General features: G+C 43.9%; 1 protein-coding gene across 1 annotated transcript in view; it reads right to left on the bottom strand.

Annotated features, from left to right (window-relative positions):
- The window catches only part of thsd7ab (thrombospondin, type I, domain containing 7Ab), a gene marked incomplete in the record, with an annotated part of 110,136 nt that overhangs the window by 3,313 nt on the left and 85,399 nt on the right, over positions 1 to 21,424 (bottom strand). Inside the window, 8 exon segments of the mRNA XM_062400282.1 lie at positions 1,206 to 1,288; positions 2,360 to 2,458; positions 5,246 to 5,419; positions 11,847 to 12,027; positions 12,610 to 12,755; positions 15,909 to 16,026; positions 17,187 to 17,302; positions 20,440 to 20,581. Of these exon segments, the coding sequence (XP_062256266.1) occupies positions 1,206 to 1,288; positions 2,360 to 2,458; positions 5,246 to 5,419; positions 11,847 to 12,027; positions 12,610 to 12,755; positions 15,909 to 16,026; positions 17,187 to 17,302; positions 20,440 to 20,581 (1,059 nt within the window).

The following is a 21,424-nucleotide window of genomic DNA, read 5'->3' on the forward strand; positions in this document are numbered from 1 at the left end:
TTTGCACAACGTTACACACAGGTGCTTGAGATCTCTTGAATTGAATCTGCAGCTCCCTGGGGATCCAATGCCTTGCTCAAGAGCATGCTAACAGTAATGAAGGAGAGGTAAAGGTTGCTGTAATGTTTTGGAAAGGCCTTGATTAATATAAACCTTGTACTAGATATGTAACCGTTATACTACAGTACTCGATATATAACTAGGAGGTGGATATTAACTTTTAAACACTTAAGAATAGAACAATATAATTCAACAACTACACAAACTGCAGCCTTTAAAACGATCACACAGTTGAATCGACACTTCATATCATTACTTATATCATTCAGTAGATTCCATACCTCCACCAAAGCAGGTTTCTAGCTCTATTTATTCCCAAAACCATATTTAAATCTGCTAGATGGAGATTTCAGTCCTCTAAATGTACCTGATTTCAGATCAGATCCAAACATTACTCCAGGAAAAGTGAGTAAAAGAAAACATCATGTCAATCGATCAAGGAAATAAATTCCATGTTCCATCCTTTCGACACATGTCATGGATATTTCTCACAAACAAAACCAACAAACCCACTGAGCGGTGAAACCATAACCTCCTCAGCTGAAGTAATAACTGCACTGAAGGTTCATAACAGGGCTGCTGCATTACAGAAGCTTTAGCCGGGTGTACCTAATAAACTGGCAGCTGAGCCTGGATTTATCTGCAGATTTAACAGTGACCTCTAAAGGTCGCTTCTCATCAGCTCCTCCTGACCTGCTTGCTCCGTGGTTATGACGTCTGTCGATACGATGGAGCCACGCCGCCGCTGCTGAATCCAACATTTACTTTCAGAACAAAACCAAAATGCTGTTACAATTGATGCACTTGGAGATGAACCATCTGCTGCAGCTGAAACAGGTATTCACTCTGGTTTGGATGCGGGACGTTTGAGTGACACTTCAGAGAAACAGGCCTCACATCTGCGAGCTGCCGTCATTTCATTCCCTTGCTGCATTCAAATTCAATTCTGGAAACCGTGTGTCAGAGCGAGTCCAGAGGCTGCCACTCATCCACAGGCCCGGCGCTCTCAGGTTTGTGCGTTTTGTATTATTATTGTTATTGTTCCTTTCTGTTTATTGAGTTTTCATGATGTGTTTTTTGTCCCCAGCCCTGATTCTCCTCTGCAGTGTTTGTCTTTGTCGATATGAGAACAGAGAGACGCTTACCTCGCTGCAGAAGGACCTGGGCAGGAGACAGGGGGGGTCGCAGGAGCCATTGGTCGTCGGAGGGTTCACAGGAGGACAACCTCCTGCATGGGGGGGGGGAAACACAATAAAGCCAAATAGGTCTTGTGTGTTTTTAAAAGGAGCAAAGTGAACATCCCCCTCTGTGTGTATGTCTGCAGATCCACGGTGCTGCTGCTGTGACTTCAAACAACACAACCGACAGTTTCATGTTCAACAGTCATTATTTTATACTTGTGTTTTTCTTTCACTGCATTATTTCCACTTTCTTTTGATCTATTCTCGTCCTGTTTTTAAATGTGCTGTATAAATAAATCGGACTGATTAACACACGCTCCACCTGTGAGTCCGTGGGGCTGAGGTTTATTTTTAAAATCACGTGTTCTTGTTTTAATGCAGCGTTTCTTCACGTCGCCCACAACCTTAGCTCCTCACAGCGAGGAAGTCTGTTGGTTCTTCAGAGGAGTTCGTTATATCTCTGACATTCAATGTAAATAATACCACCTACACACAGCTGAAGAAACGGTTCAGACTGTAACCTCTCACTTTCTCACTGCAAAGATAAATTAAGCAACGCTGAGTTATCACAAGGTCAAAATGCTGTTTATTTGAACAACTGGTCACCAGTTCTGCAGCTTGTGGCCCACCAGTGAGACCAGTCGAGAGGATTTGATCCAGTTTGTTAGAGCTGAAGTTATTAGTTAATTAATAGATCGAAACATTTTTAGTTATGGACTAGTCATTTAAGACAATTCTCATTCTCCAAATACCAGTTCCAAATGCTTGGTTGATGGTTTTCTTAGTCTTTGATAGAATTTGACATATTTTTTGTTATATGCAATATTGGAACATGCAAACTTGGGTTTTGGAAAGATTGAATTGTAAATTTTGTAATTTTTGTACTTCAAGGAAATAACAGCCCAATAATAAAATGGTTAAGTCGTCCAGTTATTCACATGAAAAAAAGGCAAATGTTACAAAAAAGTAAATTTTAACATTATTTTGTGGTGATGTATTTCATGACAAAACCTTTGTGAACCTCTGAAGTCGGTAATGCACAGAAACAATTTCCCGTGGACTCAAGTAAGTCGACAGAAAACCAAGTTAACCATAACTCAATGGCAGGAGTTCCTCACCGGTGACGCTGAGTCCATCCGAGCGCTGACACCAGATCAGCGGGCGGGTGGAGTTAGCACGGACGCTGCTGAGCCACTTGTACTCGTAACATTCGCCCCCTGAAATCAGAACCATAAGACACTCATCACCTATCGACACGGCACGGTGGGAATCTGCAGCAACAACCATTAATCAAACCAACGGCAGATTAATAAAGCAGCTGCTAAGTTATGGTTTTCTAATAGGCCGCTGTCACACAGCATCACTATCAGTGGTTCCTCACACACGGGTCCACTGTGATGTTTTAATCGTCCATAAGAGCTTTTGCTCAATGACTTTCTATCAATGCTATTATGACTTTATCAATATTTCCATCAGGGCAGTAAATGAGCACATTTCCCCGTGGGGTCCCGTGTAACCAATCATCTGTCCAGCCCGTTCTCCCAGCGCAAATTAACAGTTTAACCTTGAACAGAGGACGGCTCTGTTCTCCATCGCGGCTCCACTCGATGCCACGGCTCAATCTGCAGCTTTTCACGGGACGATTCGTCTGCGGCTGAGACAACTTCTTCCTTTATGTTCTCACTCCTGAGCCGTCGCTCCCTGAGATACGGCTGAGGTCGTTTTTCAGACGTGTTATCGGTGATCTCACTTCGGGCCTGGACTTCCCACCATCTCTTAGCAGCAGATTGGAGTTTTACTGCTGTAGATACACTCCTCAGAGGGAAAGGAGAAGATTTGTAAAAGAAGAATCCCAGGTTTGTATCCCCTGGCGTCCATCCATCCTCCCGTCTGTGATCATTTTCATTTCCAGAGCCCCACCCATAAAAAACATTTAGATTCTTTTGGGGGGGGGGGGGGGGGCGGTGCCTTCTTGATATTTTGGGTTTGCCGGGGGACACGTCTCTCCTGATGACTCATGTTAAAACATAACAGACACTCTCTGTTGAAGGCTAAAAGAGGAAAAAGATGATTTTTTTCCTGCCTGTTAACTGAGGAAATGTCATTATACAGCACTTTTACAACAAAGTGGTTCACAGTGTGTCTGTCACACAAAGTAACACAGTGGAAGTGAGGTCTGGACACCATCAGTGTCTCCACCAGACCTGGAGAAGCCAGGGATCTAATCACTAGGTTCCATTTTGAGCTTCTCATCATTGAAGCTCAGGGGATCATCAACCTGTTGGTCTCACCGTTCACAAAGTGGAATCTCAAATATCACGTGATGGGTTGCTTTAAAACAGTCATGTCCCTAAAGCATTAATGGAACAATAAGTAATCCTCCTCCTCATCTAGCGCCACCATCAGGTCAAATTGTTAATTTGTCAAAGTCTTTAATTTATGAGAAAACACCTGATGATATAAGGTAGAGCTGAAGATTTTCATTATAATTATAACAACCAGTCTGACAGAGGTTATACATGATGGTTTCACAACTGCTCCTGGTCTCTCTATTCTCTCTCTCTCTCTTCTCTCTCTCTTCTCTCCCCTCGTTTCAATCTTCCCCCTCTCAACCCAGCCGGTCGAGGCAGATGTCTTCTTCCAATAACGAGGTTGTTATTTCTCTCCAGTTGCAAAAGTGCAGCTCATTGTTGGAACTGTTGAGTTTATCTATAACTTTTAAAGTCTCTACATTTACATGTTTTTGATTTCCCCTGTGTTTGGAGGAAACCTGCTAAATGGATGTTTCTCCTCCTCTTTGAACTCAGCTTTGGTCTCATCATGTTCAGCTTCAAACCACGGTCACTTTCCCACATCTACAGTTTCTACATCTCAGTGCTGGTACAGAACTAAACCAGTGATACCAGTCTGCGTGCTGCTGTTTTTAATTGTCAGTCTACTGTATATTCACAGCATGGTAATAATTATTATACAGTAAAGTTTGCAACTGGGACCAGATTTGGTTTTGTTTTTCTCACATCAAACCGTTCCCTCCCTTCCTCCGTCCCCCAACTCTCTTTCTCCGTCACCGCCCTCCCTCCTCCCCCCTTCCCCCTGCCTCCTCTCTCTCTTCCTCCTCCCCCCCGGTGCCTTGAGTGATGCTGTGAAACCAGGTCAGGCTGGTGAAGACGGCTCTGAGGCTGTGTACAGTGGAGCCAGGGAGGGAGGGAGGAGAGGAGGAGGAGGAGTGGGAGGTAAGGAGAGGGAGAGGAGGGGATAGGGGGGGGGGGGGGCTGCTCTACAGACTCTGCCTATGACTCAGATGTGTGTTGAGCTCAGGTGGTGGTGGTGGTGGTGGTGGTGGTGATTCACAACCCACACTGCACCTAATGGGTGATTAGCTGGCCTGGGGAGCTGCAGAGTTCACCACAGTAAATGAGCGCGTGGGATTTCCTCCGTTTGGAGACTTCACTCGAGAAATCCCATCCGGGGGAAGCACTGATTCACCCAGAGAGGAACGTGGAGGGATCGTGGCAGCCCTCACTTCCTCTCAGTCATGTTTTGGTTTGGGCACCAGGGCTGCTCAGTTGTTTGTGCTGTCACCTCCAAGAGAGTAAAATCCTTATCGTGCTCCTGTCGCCGATCCCTCTACCTCTACAATCTCAGCATGTCTCTCTCCTCTGTGGGTTCCAGTCAGCTCCGACAGGCCTAATGTGCAAGCTCCGATGGATAGAAGGCTAAACAGCCTGCAGGTACAACCCTGAATGTAAGTGTCCATCTGTGTTAGGACTCTGATGCACTGACAAGCAGTCCATCGTGCTTCCCTGCCCGGAAACAAACCCGCACTGACCTCGCTTCTCCATCATCGAGCTGATTAGGAATTCTTAGGAGCAGGAAATTCTAATCAATCAAAGTTTGGAGCTGTCATCTCATTTGCATGTAATAAAAAGTTTTTCAACCTCAGGGAGTTTTCATTCCGTTCAACTTGTCAAACTGTCCGACAGTGAGATGACGCTGCCACTCACCGCTGCAGGGCTGCGACTCCCACGCCTGGTCCGGGCACAGCTGCAGGTTCTCGGGCTCCTGGGCCAGAACGGCTCGCGAGCGGACCTGCACCGAGCCAAAGTCCACGGCCGCATCTCTGACGCAGATGCTCACACACGAGCTCCAGTCCGACCACTCCATCAGGTAACACTCACCTGCGGCAGAGAGCAGACACACATAGGTCATCGGGACTGGGAACGTGGGAAGTTCACAGAAGACGTCAGAAAGACATTACATTCATTATACATGTCACAGAATGGTAATGAGGATTTTCTATTGGAAAGTGTCAAAGGTTCAAGAGCAGAGCTGAAACGATTCGTCAAACCACCGATGATCATCAGAAGAAAAACACACGCTCGAAAATTAATTTCATAATTGATGAATTGTTTCCATTACTGTTTCAACCAGTTAATTAAAAAAATGTAATTGAAAGACTAATGAATAATTAAAAAACTGTTAGTTGCAGCTCTAGTGAACAGAAATCCCATTATGGAGAAGTTTTTTTTATACAAATCTTGATTTAGAATTAATATTTTATACCTATATATAAATAATATGCAATAAAAACAATGTTTTCTCCATGAAAATCAATTTCAAAATGATGATAACATGAATGAAAAGGTTGCAAAAGAAGAAGCAGTTTCCTCAAAAATGGGAAAAGCTTTTTAGTAAGGTCCAAATAAAGAAGGTAGAAATTACACAGTGAACTTAGCTCTGTCATCTTTTCAGTTTTCAGTCTGGAATATTTTTAAACACTGGTTATGACCTGTATAAAAAAACCACAACGACATCTGTCATTGAGTCATTTCACGAATCTTTTATTTCCTGTAAGTCGATGTGCAGCTCAGAGCCTCAGGCAGCAATTCTGTCTCTGGAGTCTAAAGACCAGAATGTTCCTTTCCTCTGTGCAAAGACCTGAGACTCTCGGGCTGATGGGAATGACTTATCTCTGATTCCACATCTTGAAAAACAGGCCTGGATGAATTTGATTTCATCCTCCATCTCTTGCACTTCCTGCTTGTTTGAAGGGGCTGAGCCGGACGACAAAGATTTCCACTTTATATTTGTACTGGTTTCCAATGTTTTATTTTACTATTTTATGTTCGATTTACCAGTCGATCTACGTCTGACCCTCGTGTTCCATCATGGGTTCGCTTTCCTGACCCAAAGAATGAGATCCCAGATACAAGCAGCTGAAATGAGGTTTCTTGGTTTTCCTTTCTAAACCAGGGTTATAACCCAGAACTCCCTGGATGCATTAGACCTATAACTGGCCTGCAGGGACGTCTGGAATATCCTGAAATCGCAACCAGGGCTCAAGTACGTGGAAGAAAAGGGATGCATGGATGGGTAGAAGCTAAACAAGCATATATGTGCTATGTAAAGAAATATCTGTAGTGCGGCTGCAGTAGGGAGGGGGGTCCCTCGTGGAAAACAGAGATGCATACTGAATATGCATTTACATAAGGCATCATGTGACGGTGGGGTGCTCTGTGGAGCTGCAGGAGGAGGAAGGTGTCGCAGGGTGTGTTGGTTTTGATCACAGCTGACAACTGCAGCTCATCAAGCAGCGGGGGAAATAGAACACAGGTCAAGGGTGGCAGTGCATGAAAGTGTGTGTGTGTGTGTGTTTGTGTGTGTGTGTGTGTGTGTCAGTGTATGTGTGGGTGTGTGGATGCAACCTGCCAAAACTCCCAAGCTGTCCCCTCCCTGCACAAACAGCCCTTGAATTTCCTCCCAAATCACACTGCGCTACCTCCGAGCAGAGAAACCAGTCTGTGCTTCTGATTGCTGTTTGATACTTCAGTGCTCCTGCAGTTTGGCGAAAGGGGGCCGGTCCCACTTGTTATCTAGGGCAACGTTTCTCAGTGTTTTCCATCTCAGAGACCAGCAGACTTCTGATGAGATTTTTTTTTTTTCCTCTCCCTCTCCAAAATGAGAAATCTGCAGGTGGAGAGACGGGCCACACACTCCTAAAATATAACATGAGTTCAAACTGTGTTACTTTGGAATAAACGAGTCGTGGGTTGAAGAATGAACAACACTCTTCCTCTTCTATATTTTAGTGAGACTGAACGATGAACCAAAAATAGATACAAGGGGATTTTAGAAATGAACTCCACATTTGTGTTTTGTCTTTTGGCAGGAGTGAGGGATAATAATCCCCCCCTTCAGGGACAGCTCACACCGAAAATCACAGATTTAAATTTAAGTGGCACCGTGTGAAAACACACTCTGGCTATCAGGCTTAATCACAGAGCAAAGTGGAGCCTGAACCTCTCATCAACATGTTGTAGATATTTAACCTTATTGAGTCCAACAGCTGTTGACCAGAGCTCTGCACGGAAATCTGCTTAAAACCAAAAGCTGACGAGCCACAAACCTGACAACTCATCTGTGACCTGAATGTGAAGGACTCGTCTGGGAGTCGAACCCAGGACCTCACACACCTTGAGCAAGAATCACACCTGTAGACCAACAAGCCACACAAGTCAATCAAAGGGGGGGTCCAGAGGCAAACATGGCTTGTTGGGTCAAGATGGCAGGATTCGTTTTTTGGGGCATTTTGGCTTCATTTCTGAGCAGAGCCAGGAAGTGCAGACATGTCATCCATCTTTGGATGGTGTGAAATTAATATATTGTCGAAGGGATTGTGATACTGGTGTGGAAATAGGTGTCCACAAAAAAAAGAAATAAAACATAAAGTCCTGGTTATCACTGCTGTTTGGATAAATAATGCATTTACATTGAGTTGAGCGACTGCTCTGCTCTATTAATCAATGCTACTGAGCAGAACATAGTGAATTCATATGGGTTTTGTGATGAGTCGTGACTTTAAAGCCAGGACGCTGTCCACGAAGCAGCAGAGAGCTCCCTGGTCTCCTGAGTCTGGGGGGGGGGGGGGGGGGGGGTGTTTGAAGGTGGATGGAGATGGAGGAGATGACGCCTGTCTGTCAACTGAGGGGAAAAATCTGACGTGCTCCAGATTTTAAAATTCCTTTTGTTTTTACGTGGAGAAAGAAGAAGTAAGACTCAGACTTTAACTTTGTTAACAAGACTGCAATAAACCTTAAAAAGTGATTTTCTAGTTTTCTTTTTATCGTCTTCAGTCCTCGAAGTATAGGCAGGATTTTTTCATCAACTTTTCAGCATTAACTCTTGAATAAATATCACAAAATGTAAAAAACTAAATCTGCACACTCATGGATATCAATCCCATAAATGTGCTGATCTTCTTTCACCTAGATCCAAGAATTGTTTTCTGAAAATTCAGTTAAAAGCCTCAAAAGACTGTGAAATAAAAGTTTGGGGATCCGACCACTTAATCAAATCTGCTGCAGACGTTAACGAGTTCTTTCTTGGCCCCTCCCCTTCCTCAAAGTCGCATCAAAATTGGTTCTGGTAGTTTTTGGGTGATCCGTCTTACAGACAGCGTATGAATCATAACCCGCAGCTTTGAGAGCATTTATCATCAGAGCGTTTTGAAACCATTCGGTCTTAAGACGAAGTCGAGCACATTGAGACATGTGGATTGATTTCACTTTATCGATCCAGAACTGGGAAAGTTAGAGACTCGTCCTGTCAATCAAAAGAAGACGTCCCCTCATCTTCCCTTTGACAATAAAGACGGACGACGTGTCTCTGCTTCCTCCCACGAGAAATAAAACCAAACCAGCGACGTGAGCTGCATCACGTTCATCCCAGCAGATGTCCGGCTCGGCATCGGGACCGACGCTCTGGTCCTGTGCAGGTCAGCGGTGAACCGACGCTGCCAGGTCTCAGGGTTCGATTCCCACTGGGGTTACCCATGCTGAAAACGTGTGCACACATGGCTCACTAACAAGCTGTGGGTGGCAGGGAAATCCACAACATGGCCCAACAGTATCAGGCTCAGTACTTTAAATGATTATTTATGAAGATTCTTGGTGGCACACATCACAACACACACACCTAATTATGACCTGGAAGTCAATTAACTGTTTTCTGAAACCTAATCTCAAAGTGAGACATGTACTTTGCATCTTATGAGTTTGCAAAGTGGCTTCAAGATTAAAAAGAATGTGATTAACACTCTGTTTATGCAGCTAAATGTTGCTAATTAAGTTAATTAGCTGATATTGTATTTTCTGAGGTTACAGGTTCACGTTTGTTAAAGATCTGAGGAGATTGGATGAGTTGAGGGAAACTTCAGCAGCTTCTTCCCGCACTATAAGTTTGCTTTTCTAACATTAAAAGTGAAAAGATCATGTTTGAAAATAGGAACAAGAAGCTAAACGGATTTATGTTAAATTAAATTACAGTCTGATCCTTTGTTAACGAACTCTTCACTCAAATATAAGAATAAAATGACATTTTAATTGATTGTTACTACGTTTCACGAGTAAATTTGCTGAGATGCAGTTTGATTGGCTGGCGTCTGCACTGCTGCCTGAACAGATAAGCTTCTCTCACCTCCTACCGCTAAGCACAGCAAATGACCCACAATGCACCTTGGCAACACGTGACCACACTCAAAGGGAACGAGCAGCGTCTCTGTTGAGGCTGAGTGCTGAGTCACAGATTCCACAGAATGCTGAGCTGCACGTCGGTTCCCAGGAGCCGAGCTGAGTATCAATAAGCGCGAAAATGTATTTTCCATCGGTTCGAATGGTGAACGTCTGCGTCACGTCTACACACTTTACTTTCAGTTACACACAGAGATTGTTACTCAGTGAGGTTGTGTCTCAGTTTACTGTCCTGTCGTCTTAAAGAGCCTGCAGGCGTTTTGTTATCGCACCCGAACATACTATTGATTGTGTCTCTTTTTCTCTGCTGTTTTATCTCAGTCTGTACGTGTGTTTGTGTGTGTGTGTGTGGGGGTGTGTGTGTGCGTGTGTGTGTGTGTCTGCTCCTGTGTTTCTTCACTGTACAAGTGGAATAAATTGAATTGTAGGGGTCAGAGCTTTCATATGGTTTCCCCTCTCTCAGTCTATTTCACCGAGCGAGCATGGGGTCCAAACGGTTTGTGGTTTCGGCGTGAAACACAAAATGGTTCCTGACAGGAACCATTCACAGGGCTCGCCGGTGGGAGCCCTGTGAGGGGTCGTCTTGTGTTTTACTCTCTTAGTGAAAAGAAGCTGCAGACTCTTACAGGTTCTCAGCTGCTGTGATGTGAGACGGACACGGAGGCCCACGTGCTCAGAGGACGGATCCCTTTAACTCATTAACTCAGATCAAACTCTCTCCAAAACAAACACAGACAATTTGAAAAACATTTTTGTTAATATTTGTGTTTAGGGTTAGGGTTAGCAGTTCATATATGAAATATTTACATATTTATGGATTCTAGAAAGCTATGAATAAAGGCGAAGGAGATATAGTTCAAAGGATTGTAACACAGCTGAACCATTTTTGTGAAAAAACAAGAAATAAGAGTTAAATGATATTTCTCATCTCTTTTACGTTTTGCACATTTTCTTTATCAGAAAGAAAAGTCTGCAGCTGGAAGCTTGAGTCCTACAGCAGCTCTTACAATTCAACTCCCTCTCTTTTGATTCTTGGGCCCTGGTGTGTGTGGACATTGCAGACTTGGAGTTCGTGGATTGCTCAAGTTCCTGCAGCGAGGGGATCAGTAGTAGAAGCTCAGAGCTCACACTCAATGAACCTCAAGGACGCTTTGCAGAGGGTAGGTGGCCTGGATCTGAGGAATGGAGGCAGCAGATTCGTTTTTTTGTTATATTAACCGAGGAGGTTGTAATTTCCCCACTGACTGTTTGTTGATGAATATGCAAAGAACTACAGGGCAGTTTTTAATGAAACTGCAGTCGGAGTGGAATCCATTAAGATGTGGTGCATTGTGGTCCAGATCCCAAAATCTGAATATGGACAACTATCAGTTAAACTGGAACTAAACTCAGCAGAATATGAGACGATAATCTGCAGAAAGACGACAGCAGAACATCTGTTGTGACAAAACACCTCAGCTATACAGAGCATCTGCCTTAATGCGGCCACTTTCTTCTGCCTTCAGGTTGAGCTCCTACATCTGATTGGAGAGGTCATGAACAGATGGCGAGAGGTAATGTAGTCCAATCCTGTAAGAGCATTGTCTCATGATATAAATCAAACTGCCTGAAAGTGTTTCCTGTGTCACGCTCTGCACACGGACTCCTCTGTTCCCCTGGATCAACCTGGAAGCTGCTCTGCAAAGAAACACAAACCTATATTGGTTCTTTCTGCTTGAACCTTTGTTAGATTCAGGAGGAGCCAGCAGCCGAGGTAACCAACACCCAGGCAGCTTCGGTGCCTCGGTGAATTAGTCTCTGTCCTTGTCCTGACTAGGAAATATTAGTATCGCTGCCTTTATTTACAACTTGTTTGTGCGGCAGAAGATTTATTTGTCTGGGAATTTCTCATCGAGTGAAACCCAGAGAATAAATATGAGTGATTCACAGACCGACACCTCTGACAGTGATGTACAGATCGTGAAAACTTCTTTACTGTCATGACGCTGCTGCTTCTCGGAGTTTCCACATCACTTTCCAAGACCGATCGAGCAGCACGAGAAGCTCGCAGCCCCCCCGTGTGGAGCGGTGTCATTACCTGGGCAGGGGAGGGTGCAGGCTTCCTTCAGTGTGATCTGCTTGTCTCCGTCCACGGCGAGCTCCAGGCTGCTGCACAGCTCCTCGTCCACCAGGCTGCCCTCGCCCTCGCTGTCCATGGAGCCGTCCGACACGAAGCAGGACAGGTTCCTGTAGCGTGTGCCGTGTCCGCACACCACACTCTGACAGGACGGGAACACCAGGGAGAGAAGTTACATGAATCTACAGCCACACGGAGACACATGTGTTCTGCAGTTACTAGAGATGTGGCTGTGAGTTTAGTCTTTAAGCCGTTTTAAAAGATGTTTCTCTATGTTTGTGTCTCTCGTTTCTTCGAGGACGTCTGAGATGAATGAACACTTGATAGAGTTCACTGATAGAAATAGAGGATATAGATTAGTCTTTACATAGAACTACAACCAAGCTCTCCCAGTTTCATCCCATTTATCACAGAGTGCAGAACTTCCTCACTGATCAGGTATAAGAGCAGTGGAGAGACACCGGTGGAAAGTAAATGTATCAGCATTAAAGGTGCATTAGATTCATTTTTAATGTCTGTCTCTGATGTGATGAGGTTGTTCATCAATACTTATGACTTGCTCCATTACTTTTGTGCCAGATGCTTCGATTTCTGTCCCAAACTCTCGTGTACATTGATCTCAGAGCTGTCGAAGTTGCATTTCTCACGTCCGACGCAGGTCGATGCAGTTATTAATATTTAATCTCCCTGGACTTCAGGACGAGGCTGTGACTTATTGACCCACCTCCACCCGACACTCAGACCAGGGGCTGTACTGCCAGCGGTAGCAGGGCCGGACGGGACAGGGCTTCCACTGCTCCATCTGAGAAGGACACGGCCGGCCGTCGCCCTGAGACGCCTGGACCACCGAGCGCTGCCGCCACATCTTCCCTGGAGGAGACACACCAGAGGACACGTGTCAATCTGCAACATCATGATTATTATTATTCTTTTTCCCTTTGACATGTCAGGAATCAAGACGTTTATTGTCACGGTTGTTATACAAATGGGTCATGGATTGTTTTTCGTACTTTTCACACACAGATTCATTCAATCACTTCTACACACAGCTCCTTTTCTATCACACACAATCACGGGCAATTTAGAGTTTAGTGTCTTGCCCAAGGACACGTTAGTATGTGGCCTGGAGGAACCGGGGATCGAACCACCGACCTTCTGGTCAGTGGACGACCAATCTCTGAGTCACAGACGCCCATAAAACACAAGTACATCATGTGAAAAACTCCATTAACTCCACAATGTATATAATAAAATAGAAAAACAAATAGATATGGAATAAGTGAATTATTGTTGAATATTGTCGTTGTGTTGCACTGATGTTTGCCTTTTGAATTGTTTGGGTACTTTTGTCAAGAGAATAACTTTAATCTCTATATTCACACAATTTGTCAAGGATTTGTGTTACCTTGGTTACACAGTTTAATTGTTTGAATTCTCTATTGTTCTATGAAACAATGATCATTACACTAACTAAATTTCAGTACTTATCAAGTGAGAAAAACAACAACAACAACAACAACAACAGGGTGATCTCTGGAGCTCTGGTCCTGTTCTGCAGCAGTGTGATATTATATAAATAACACGATTACACCGAATATAAAGTGGTTGTGTTTTCTCCACAACTTAATGTGAACACGTCTGACACACATGCGGCGCTCTCTGTGGTTTGCTACACAGCAGTCATCCATTACCTCGGCACACAACTCATTCTAAATGCACGTTTTTGTTTTGAATGCCTTAAATTAATTTTACTGTGCACACAAAAGCACTCAGCTCCCCCGACCGGCTGGTTTCTCTCCTCCATCTTGATTGGTTCTTGGTTCTCTCGACTAAAATGGCTTTTTCATCCACAATCAATCAGCGGCCCCTCTTTAAATATTGTGAATCCAATACATCAGAGCAGCAAACACCACGGAGAGGGGTTTTTCGATTTGAATGCAGAAATTGCTATGAATTAACCGGTAAAAAGACACAAACACAAAAGCCTTGCAAACAGAGACGCACATCTGAGCACGCACCCCTCCTGCCTACCTGTTGTAAATCGCCCACTCGCAAATCATCTGCCGCTTTCATCTTTCTGTCATTTCCACGCTGCCTTCGCCAAAACTCTGCTCACCTCGGATAGCACCTCTGCTAACCTACGACATCTTTCAACACAAACCAGCCTTCCCACACACAGACTGCACAAACCAATATCCAGTTCCAACGAGGGAACGTCCCCCCCCCACCCACCACCACCACATACACACAGAACACATCAAATGAGATCCTCATTGCTCCTTCAACCATTTCTTTTGAAACTTTCATCTTATTCCTTTTGATTTAGCAGCGATCGCTGTGGCGTCTCTTCTTCAAATTGCTCCCCGCCGCCCCGAGGCGCAGGAAGACGTAATGGTGCGGCGGCAACTTTTGTTTTGAACTGCCCCGAACAACAGCCAGGGAAACAGGACAACGAGTTTTCACCATTCATTTGACAAGAAGACCGTGAGGCAATCCCTCTCACTTAAATAACACTTCCTTTCTTTTGCTTCTGTGAATTTGTCCGGCCGAACGCCTCCAGGGGGGGAAGAGGAAGAGTCGGATTCCTTAGTTACACAAGTTTGTTGTGCTGAGCGTGCATGTTTGTGTCCCCCGGAGGGACTTTGGTGTGGAGATACACACATGCACAGAAAACTGCGTTTTGCAATATAAACTGATGCAATATTCTGCTCTTCAACACACCTGGGACAAAAGGAAGGTGAAAAAGCTTTTTTTAAAACCATAACGTTTGGTCCCTCCAGGTTCTTCTTGCTGTTTGTCCACACATGAATTGATGGAGAACAACACAATGAGCTCCTGGATACACACGTTCATGTGAAAGCCTCACAACCGACATTGGACCAACAACAACCGACCAGAAAAGATGCAAAACGTCAATGAGCCACAACATCTTTAGTAATTTTATGTTTCTAATTTCCAGGGTTGAACCAAAGCTCTTCAGTGCTGGTGTTGGTTCCACCTGGAGTTCAGTATTGAGTTGCTGCTGCAGACGAGGACAGGATGCCCGACTCTGTCCGACTTGCTGACAAAACATTACATAATTTATTAGGGGAAACATCAAAGAAAGGCCTGAAATGCAGGTTTCTGCTGTTCTGCATTAAATTGTTTTTCTAACTTGTCTGTTTTAATTTAAAAAAGTTACCGCAGCCTCTGTATGCTCCTGTAATAACAATTAGGTAGAGACGCTGCATTGGATCTGATTGGCAGATATTCAATTTGAACTTTTCTCTGATAAGAATCAGGGGCAGAGAGATTAATCATGCCGTCTCTCTCGTTAGCGGAGGCCCAGTGTGACCCTGGTGCTCTGCCCTCCAGAACCTTCACATCCAGAACCATTCAAACCATTACAAGTGGGAGCTGCTGCCGAGCATCATGAAGTCCACTGTGCTGCAAAAACCCTGTCAATCAAAGTCACACAGCTCGTTTCAGGGCGGAGGGTTGTTTTGGTTCTTGATTGAACACGAATGCACTTTATGCTATGACAAGTGCTGGATACATAAAGTGTATTATTATTATTTCCCCACACTGTGAAAGGATGAAACTCAATTTATATTATTCTGCATTGAAACAACAACATCTACGACAAGTGTCACACGACCTTGAAGTCGGTTTCAATTTCTAGATTTAAGAATTGATGTGCTGTTAACAATAATATGAAGTTTGTCTCTATCTTTAAAAACATGTATAGACCAGCTGCATGAATCTGACATCATATTGTACGAGTATAAACTATTTTTAATGTAAAGATGTTCTATTGTTGCTCATTTCTAACTTTCCTTGCTGAGGTTTTTGATTCTATAAATTCATTCCAACTTCATTTCAGTTTATCCATCATGTTCAAACATGTCTCGTTAGGTTTTATCTTTTATTAGTGAGTCCTGTCAAACCTTCCATTCCACTGGAAGTTGCTTCAGCTCCACAACGTTTGCTGGATTTGTATCTGATCATAATGTTGAAGCACATGTTTCATATCCTGGCTCTTACCCTCCAGTCCGCAGGTCTGGGAACAGTCTGACCAGGGCGACCACTCCGACAGCTGGCAGTTGACGGGACACTCAACCACACAGGAGATGTTCATCTGCCACTTCTTCTCCAGATTCAACTGCAGCAAATTAAGGGAAATGAAGGGGGGGGGGGGGGGGGGGGGGGGGTAAGTGACGACACATCACAGAGTCCTTCACAACACAGACCAGCGGTCGCGGCGACACTCAATCTGTTCCAGCCCGACAGCAGCTTGACCTCTCAGCACGATCGCTAATTCCCAGAAGCCTCTGCTCTGGGGGGGGAAAGACTGAGCTGAGCAGCGTCAGGCCGGCGAGCTGCCCTGAAAGCCATCCTGACACAATGTGTTTTTGTGAATGAGCCTCATCATGAAGAGGGCCAAGGGTTAAATAGCTGTGGGGACGGCTCTGCCACAACCCGCCGGCTACAATTACAGGGAGCGGAGACACATTATGAATGAATAAAACAGACAGCCTGGGGCTACGGTAACAATCTCTGCCTGGAAATACTTCTGAATATTTCATGCTGCTGTGGGACTAATGGCACCGGACGGACACAAAACTAATGTAATGAGTGATGTGATTAAGTCATTAAGAAGAAACTGAAATCCAGTCAAGTCGCAGCTCATATCCAGAGTCATCGTGAAGACTTCCCTTAATAAAAGGAACTTCATAAATATGTTCTTTGAGACCAAAATGACCTTTAACTCCCCAAGATCTCTAAGCAACATTTTGAGAACTTCCCTCAAAACCCAGGACCGTGTCAAACAGGTGTAATGGAAAAATGATTTGGTGTAGTGGAAAATAGCAAAGTGTGGTTTTATGGTTTTTATTTTGATAGTTGAAGAGTAACTTTTTGCATACCTGTCTAAGACTCCATGACCTTAAATGTTTAAGACCTGAAACCTGTTTGACCTTTCCATTACTTATCGACTGTCCAAAGAACCCAATGGAAATGTATGTAAATCATTTGTTCCTGTGCTTTTGTTCCTGTCTTAAACTACCCTACAGAACCAGTCTGAACTGGCCCAGGCCAACAGCCTTGTTCTCCTATATAAGATCTTTGCATTTTACTGTTCTCCACCTTCCCTCTGAGTTCCTTGGGGTTTCCCTGGGTTGATCCTTTCTGCAGAAAGCCCCTTATTCAATACACGTAGATAACTTTGATGTTTCAAGCCTTTTCAATCTCCAGATTTCCATCACACAGGTAAATATATAAAAATATAAACTTCCCTTGAAACAGAAGGGAGACAGGCCTCACCTCCTCGCAGAATTTGATGTCCACAGATTTGCCGTCGCTCCGAACACAGTCGAGCATCCGGGTCTTGATGCCGCTCCCGCACACGGCGTTCTGACTCAGCTGACACGTGCTCCAGTCTGAGGAGGAAACAAAACACATTCACATCTCACTGTCATCAAGGTTCATTGATCCGTGTTTGGATTGTAAAGCAGCAAAAACTAAACATATTGATGTTGGAGACACACATGCTCCATCACCCAGAGAACAAGACCACACAATGAAGGGATGAATAAATATGAAGTAAACTATGAGCCTCTATCTTTCATCCCTAATTTAATCCACTTTCTGTGTGGAATAAATGTCACTGAAAAATGACATTAAACTGATTGATCCATCATTAATATACAAGTATTGATTATTGCAGCTTTAAGTGAGTGACTCTGAGCCAAGTCCCGACTCTATTGATCTGGATAAAGTGACTGGCTCCGGCAAAGGACAGAATTAAACAGGTGTGTAACTACTTTAGTAATAAATGTAGGTAAATGAATACAGACGATAATGGAAACAAAGTTCAAACATTTGTCGACTGAATAAATCTCAGAGAGAAACAGCTGTCGTGGATCTTTGCACTGATGCATCATGTTGAATTCATGTTATCCTTCATATTTTCATGTTAAATATCAATTCATATATAGATTTTGGATAAAGGTGTATTGACTCTATCGATCTAATCCCTGGTGACTTTGCAGAAGTGAGACAAAACTTTCATTCCGTCCCTGCTCTTGTCTCTGAGTGGATCTTTGATGAGAGACATGTCCTGCATACAAATGAACCGACCGGATGACGCAGCAGAAAGACGAGTGTGTGCCTTGTACAGTAAGTGTGACTCAGCTCTTTACCTTGATTATTTTACTCCAACTGTAAAATAATCGGTGTGAGCTTTTTTTTCAGTTAGTTTTCTGTTCTGACTCCAAACGGCCTCTGGCTCGCACAGATCACTGTCGATAAAAGATGATGACATGCTCTGCAAAGAGGTCATTTAAGGTTTAGAACCGCTCACTTAAATCCAATAAATCCAGCTGCCATCAGTGGCCTTTTATGCTGACATCACACACGCGAGCTGTGTGGGCAGGCGCTCAGACTTAAGTTCCCTTCCTCTGAGAAGCAACCAGGATTTAGAAGTAAACAGCAGAAAAGTTAGAAACATTACAAGCTGAAGTTACGTTTCTGTCAAGGGAAAATACATTTTGTTCCAGACATACATAAGGTTATGCCCCTTCAAATCAGAAGTAGAGTTAGGAAAACATATTTATTTGAGATTTGCATTAAACCTGCACAGATTTAAAAACCCTTAAACATGTCTGAATTGCAACATAAAGACCTATAAAATATTTCCTGTGGAATCAAAAGGAAATATTGATCACCCCAAATCTTGCAATGTTAAATATTCGATGCGGGATTGCACCAAATCTTTATGGGTTCATTCTTGGGTCAATCCTACTTTTTAAACAAGGTAAATGCATTGTGAATGTAAAAATAATAAATAATAATAAAAATAACAAAAGAAGTGAAGCGTGTCCTTGGCCGACAACGATGACGCCACGCGCTGACGTTTTTAAGCTCAATTCTGGGGGAATGTGTGGCTTCTCTGGGGAGCGAAAAATATGGAGATGGAAAAGAAGAAAGAGCGATGCTGAGAGAGAGAGAGAGAGAGAGAGAGAGAGAGAGAGAGACAGAGAGAGAGAGAGACAGGAAGCTGTAAAAAGGAGAGAGACACTGAAGGAACGGTTTCTGCATCAACAATGAAAAACAACAAGAAAGAGTGTTTTACCCAATAATAATCTCAGCTCGTATATTTTGTACATATACCCCAGGAAGCCAGTGTGCCACTGTGAACCCAGCAGCAGGGATTATGTGTCTCATCTCCTGACACAAAGGGAAGACAGGGGAGTGGGCTGATGCAGAATGTAGGGCAGCAGAAGCGAAGGCAAAACAATACAACTTTCAACAACTGGAAAATAGGAATAGTGCCGATCTTTTCGTTCTGCTTATCTTTATTGAAATCTTTTATTTAGTGTTTCTTTTTTGCAGTTTTGGGAATGAAATGTGAATGTCATGTCGAGTTGTGATTTTCTCCAGATTCCAGGGGAGAGCTTGAGAAAGCTGCTGGCTCAAATTCCACAAGGAGTTCCAGAATCTTTTCTGTGTTAGAGTAAATCATTTTCTGTTTGGGAATCACCACCGAGGTGCCACTGAGCATCGAACCCACGGGGGTCAGCAACCAAACATATGAAGAGATCTGTAGAATAATGTGATGTGAGCTCGTTTGACCTTTACAAGTGGAGCTCAAGGGGAAAAACAAACCCTGCCTGAGATTGAGAATCAGAAGAGCCTCATTAACAAAACGAGGTCTGATAGAACATTGGACGGTTTGCAATGGATAAGGCTGCAAAAGAACAGATGAGTCATTTAACGATTTGTCTTGCTCTGAAACGGGAAATGGAAAAAACGTCTCCAACCAGAAGCAGGAGATCTGCCTCAATATGATTCCTTACTTTAATCTGGTGTTTCGAAAAAATCACGTTTGGCATTTTGTCCAATGACACCTTGTTTTTTATTAAATCAGAAGTAACCATATTTAAAGCGGCGATGGAACCTGACTGAGAGCTCGAGGACACTGCACTCCCACATACACATTCTGAAACCTTCACCCATTGGACGATACCAGCTGTCAATCACATGGTGTCCACGCCCCAATGCATAGGGTTCCTTTATATCGTCTAATTGACGATTAAATTCAAAATGGATGATAATTTACAAAATTTCATGATGCATTGAAGAAGACTTGAAACTGGAGATAAATATCATTAACTCCTTATAGGACAAAGTTTACTGACGTTATAAATCAAGAGAGGAGTTGAATCCTTTTCCTGACCCGGAGTAAACGTCCATTTTATATATCCAGTCTGAGGTCGTACACAGACTCAAACCTGGCGCTCTGGACCTCGAGTCCTGATGTGTAACACGAAGGTGTCACCTTCCATCCCCTCAAGCTCTTCACACATTCGTTGACTCAGCTCTGTGACGAACTCAGCTGCCAATGTGAAGGTGGATCAACATTGTTCCTCCGTGAAGGCTCATTCTTTTTATACAGAATGCTGAGGAGGAATAAAAAGCAGCAGATTCCCACCTTGCACAGGCTGTGTAGAAGCAGCTATAAAGAAGGAGACTCAGCTCCGACCACTGCAGAGGATCCCTGAAAGATTTCCTTTACCTGTGATGTTGTAGAAGTAGTTGAAGCAGTTGAGGTTCAGGCCGCAGGGCTCCTTATCGGTCGTGTCCGGACACTGCCTCCCCACACTGGGAGACCGGATTGGGTACGCTGTGCGAATCCGGCTGTTGGTTCGAGTACACGGCTGAAACAGAGACAGACCAGTCTGTAATAAGTAATAAGAACTTCATACAGACATAAAGCCAACAGACACGTCCTCGAGCCATCAGCCACACTGACTGCTCCCGATTCTGGATTATTTTCATGTGAGATTTCCTGTCAAGACATTATCTTAGCATCGGCAAGAAAGCTGAAACATATATTCTGCAGGAACAGTAAACCAGCAGATTCTTCACCGTCATTGATTGCACTGAGGAGAGTTGGGGGGGGGGGGGGGGGAATGACAGCTTTTTGAATAACTCCATCACGGCTGTGATGAATAAAAGATGTGAGAGGCCCCGCTGGTGCCACCACCGCCTCCATGTTGAGATTGGAAGTGTGGGAAGTCTGTGTCAAGCACTTTGAGAAAGAAGGGGGTGTGATTAACAATGGCCGGGGTGCTGCTGCGAGAACAGCAGGTGTAACCAGAGCAGTTAAAATGGCTTTTTACCAGGAACCTGAGGTGTCGGGGGGGGAGGAGGAGCCGAACACGATGTTCTGACACATTCACATGGAACACGTGCCGCGGCCTGTGGGCTGGTGCCTCACTGCTGTGATCACATCAGGTCGTTTTTTACAAATCTTAATTTTTAAAGTCTTCATATTTCACACTGAGTCTGAACAGGTCTCTCAGATAAATCATCATCTTCTGCTCTTTTTATCATCACCTCCTGGGAAGAAGTCGACATTTATGAAGTGAAGTCGCCGCAGCCTTGTGTCTCTTATAATAAATCACTATTGTTATGAAAAGTAACTCTGTATTTTCACTGTTTTCCAAATGATCCTCACAAACGAGGGGGGATAATTTAGCTTTATGCTTTTTGTGTGT

This window comes from Platichthys flesus, chromosome 11 (genome assembly GCF_949316205.1).
Source record: "Platichthys flesus chromosome 11, fPlaFle2.1, whole genome shotgun sequence".
NCBI classification, from domain to species: Eukaryota; Metazoa; Chordata; class Actinopteri; order Pleuronectiformes; family Pleuronectidae; genus Platichthys; species Platichthys flesus.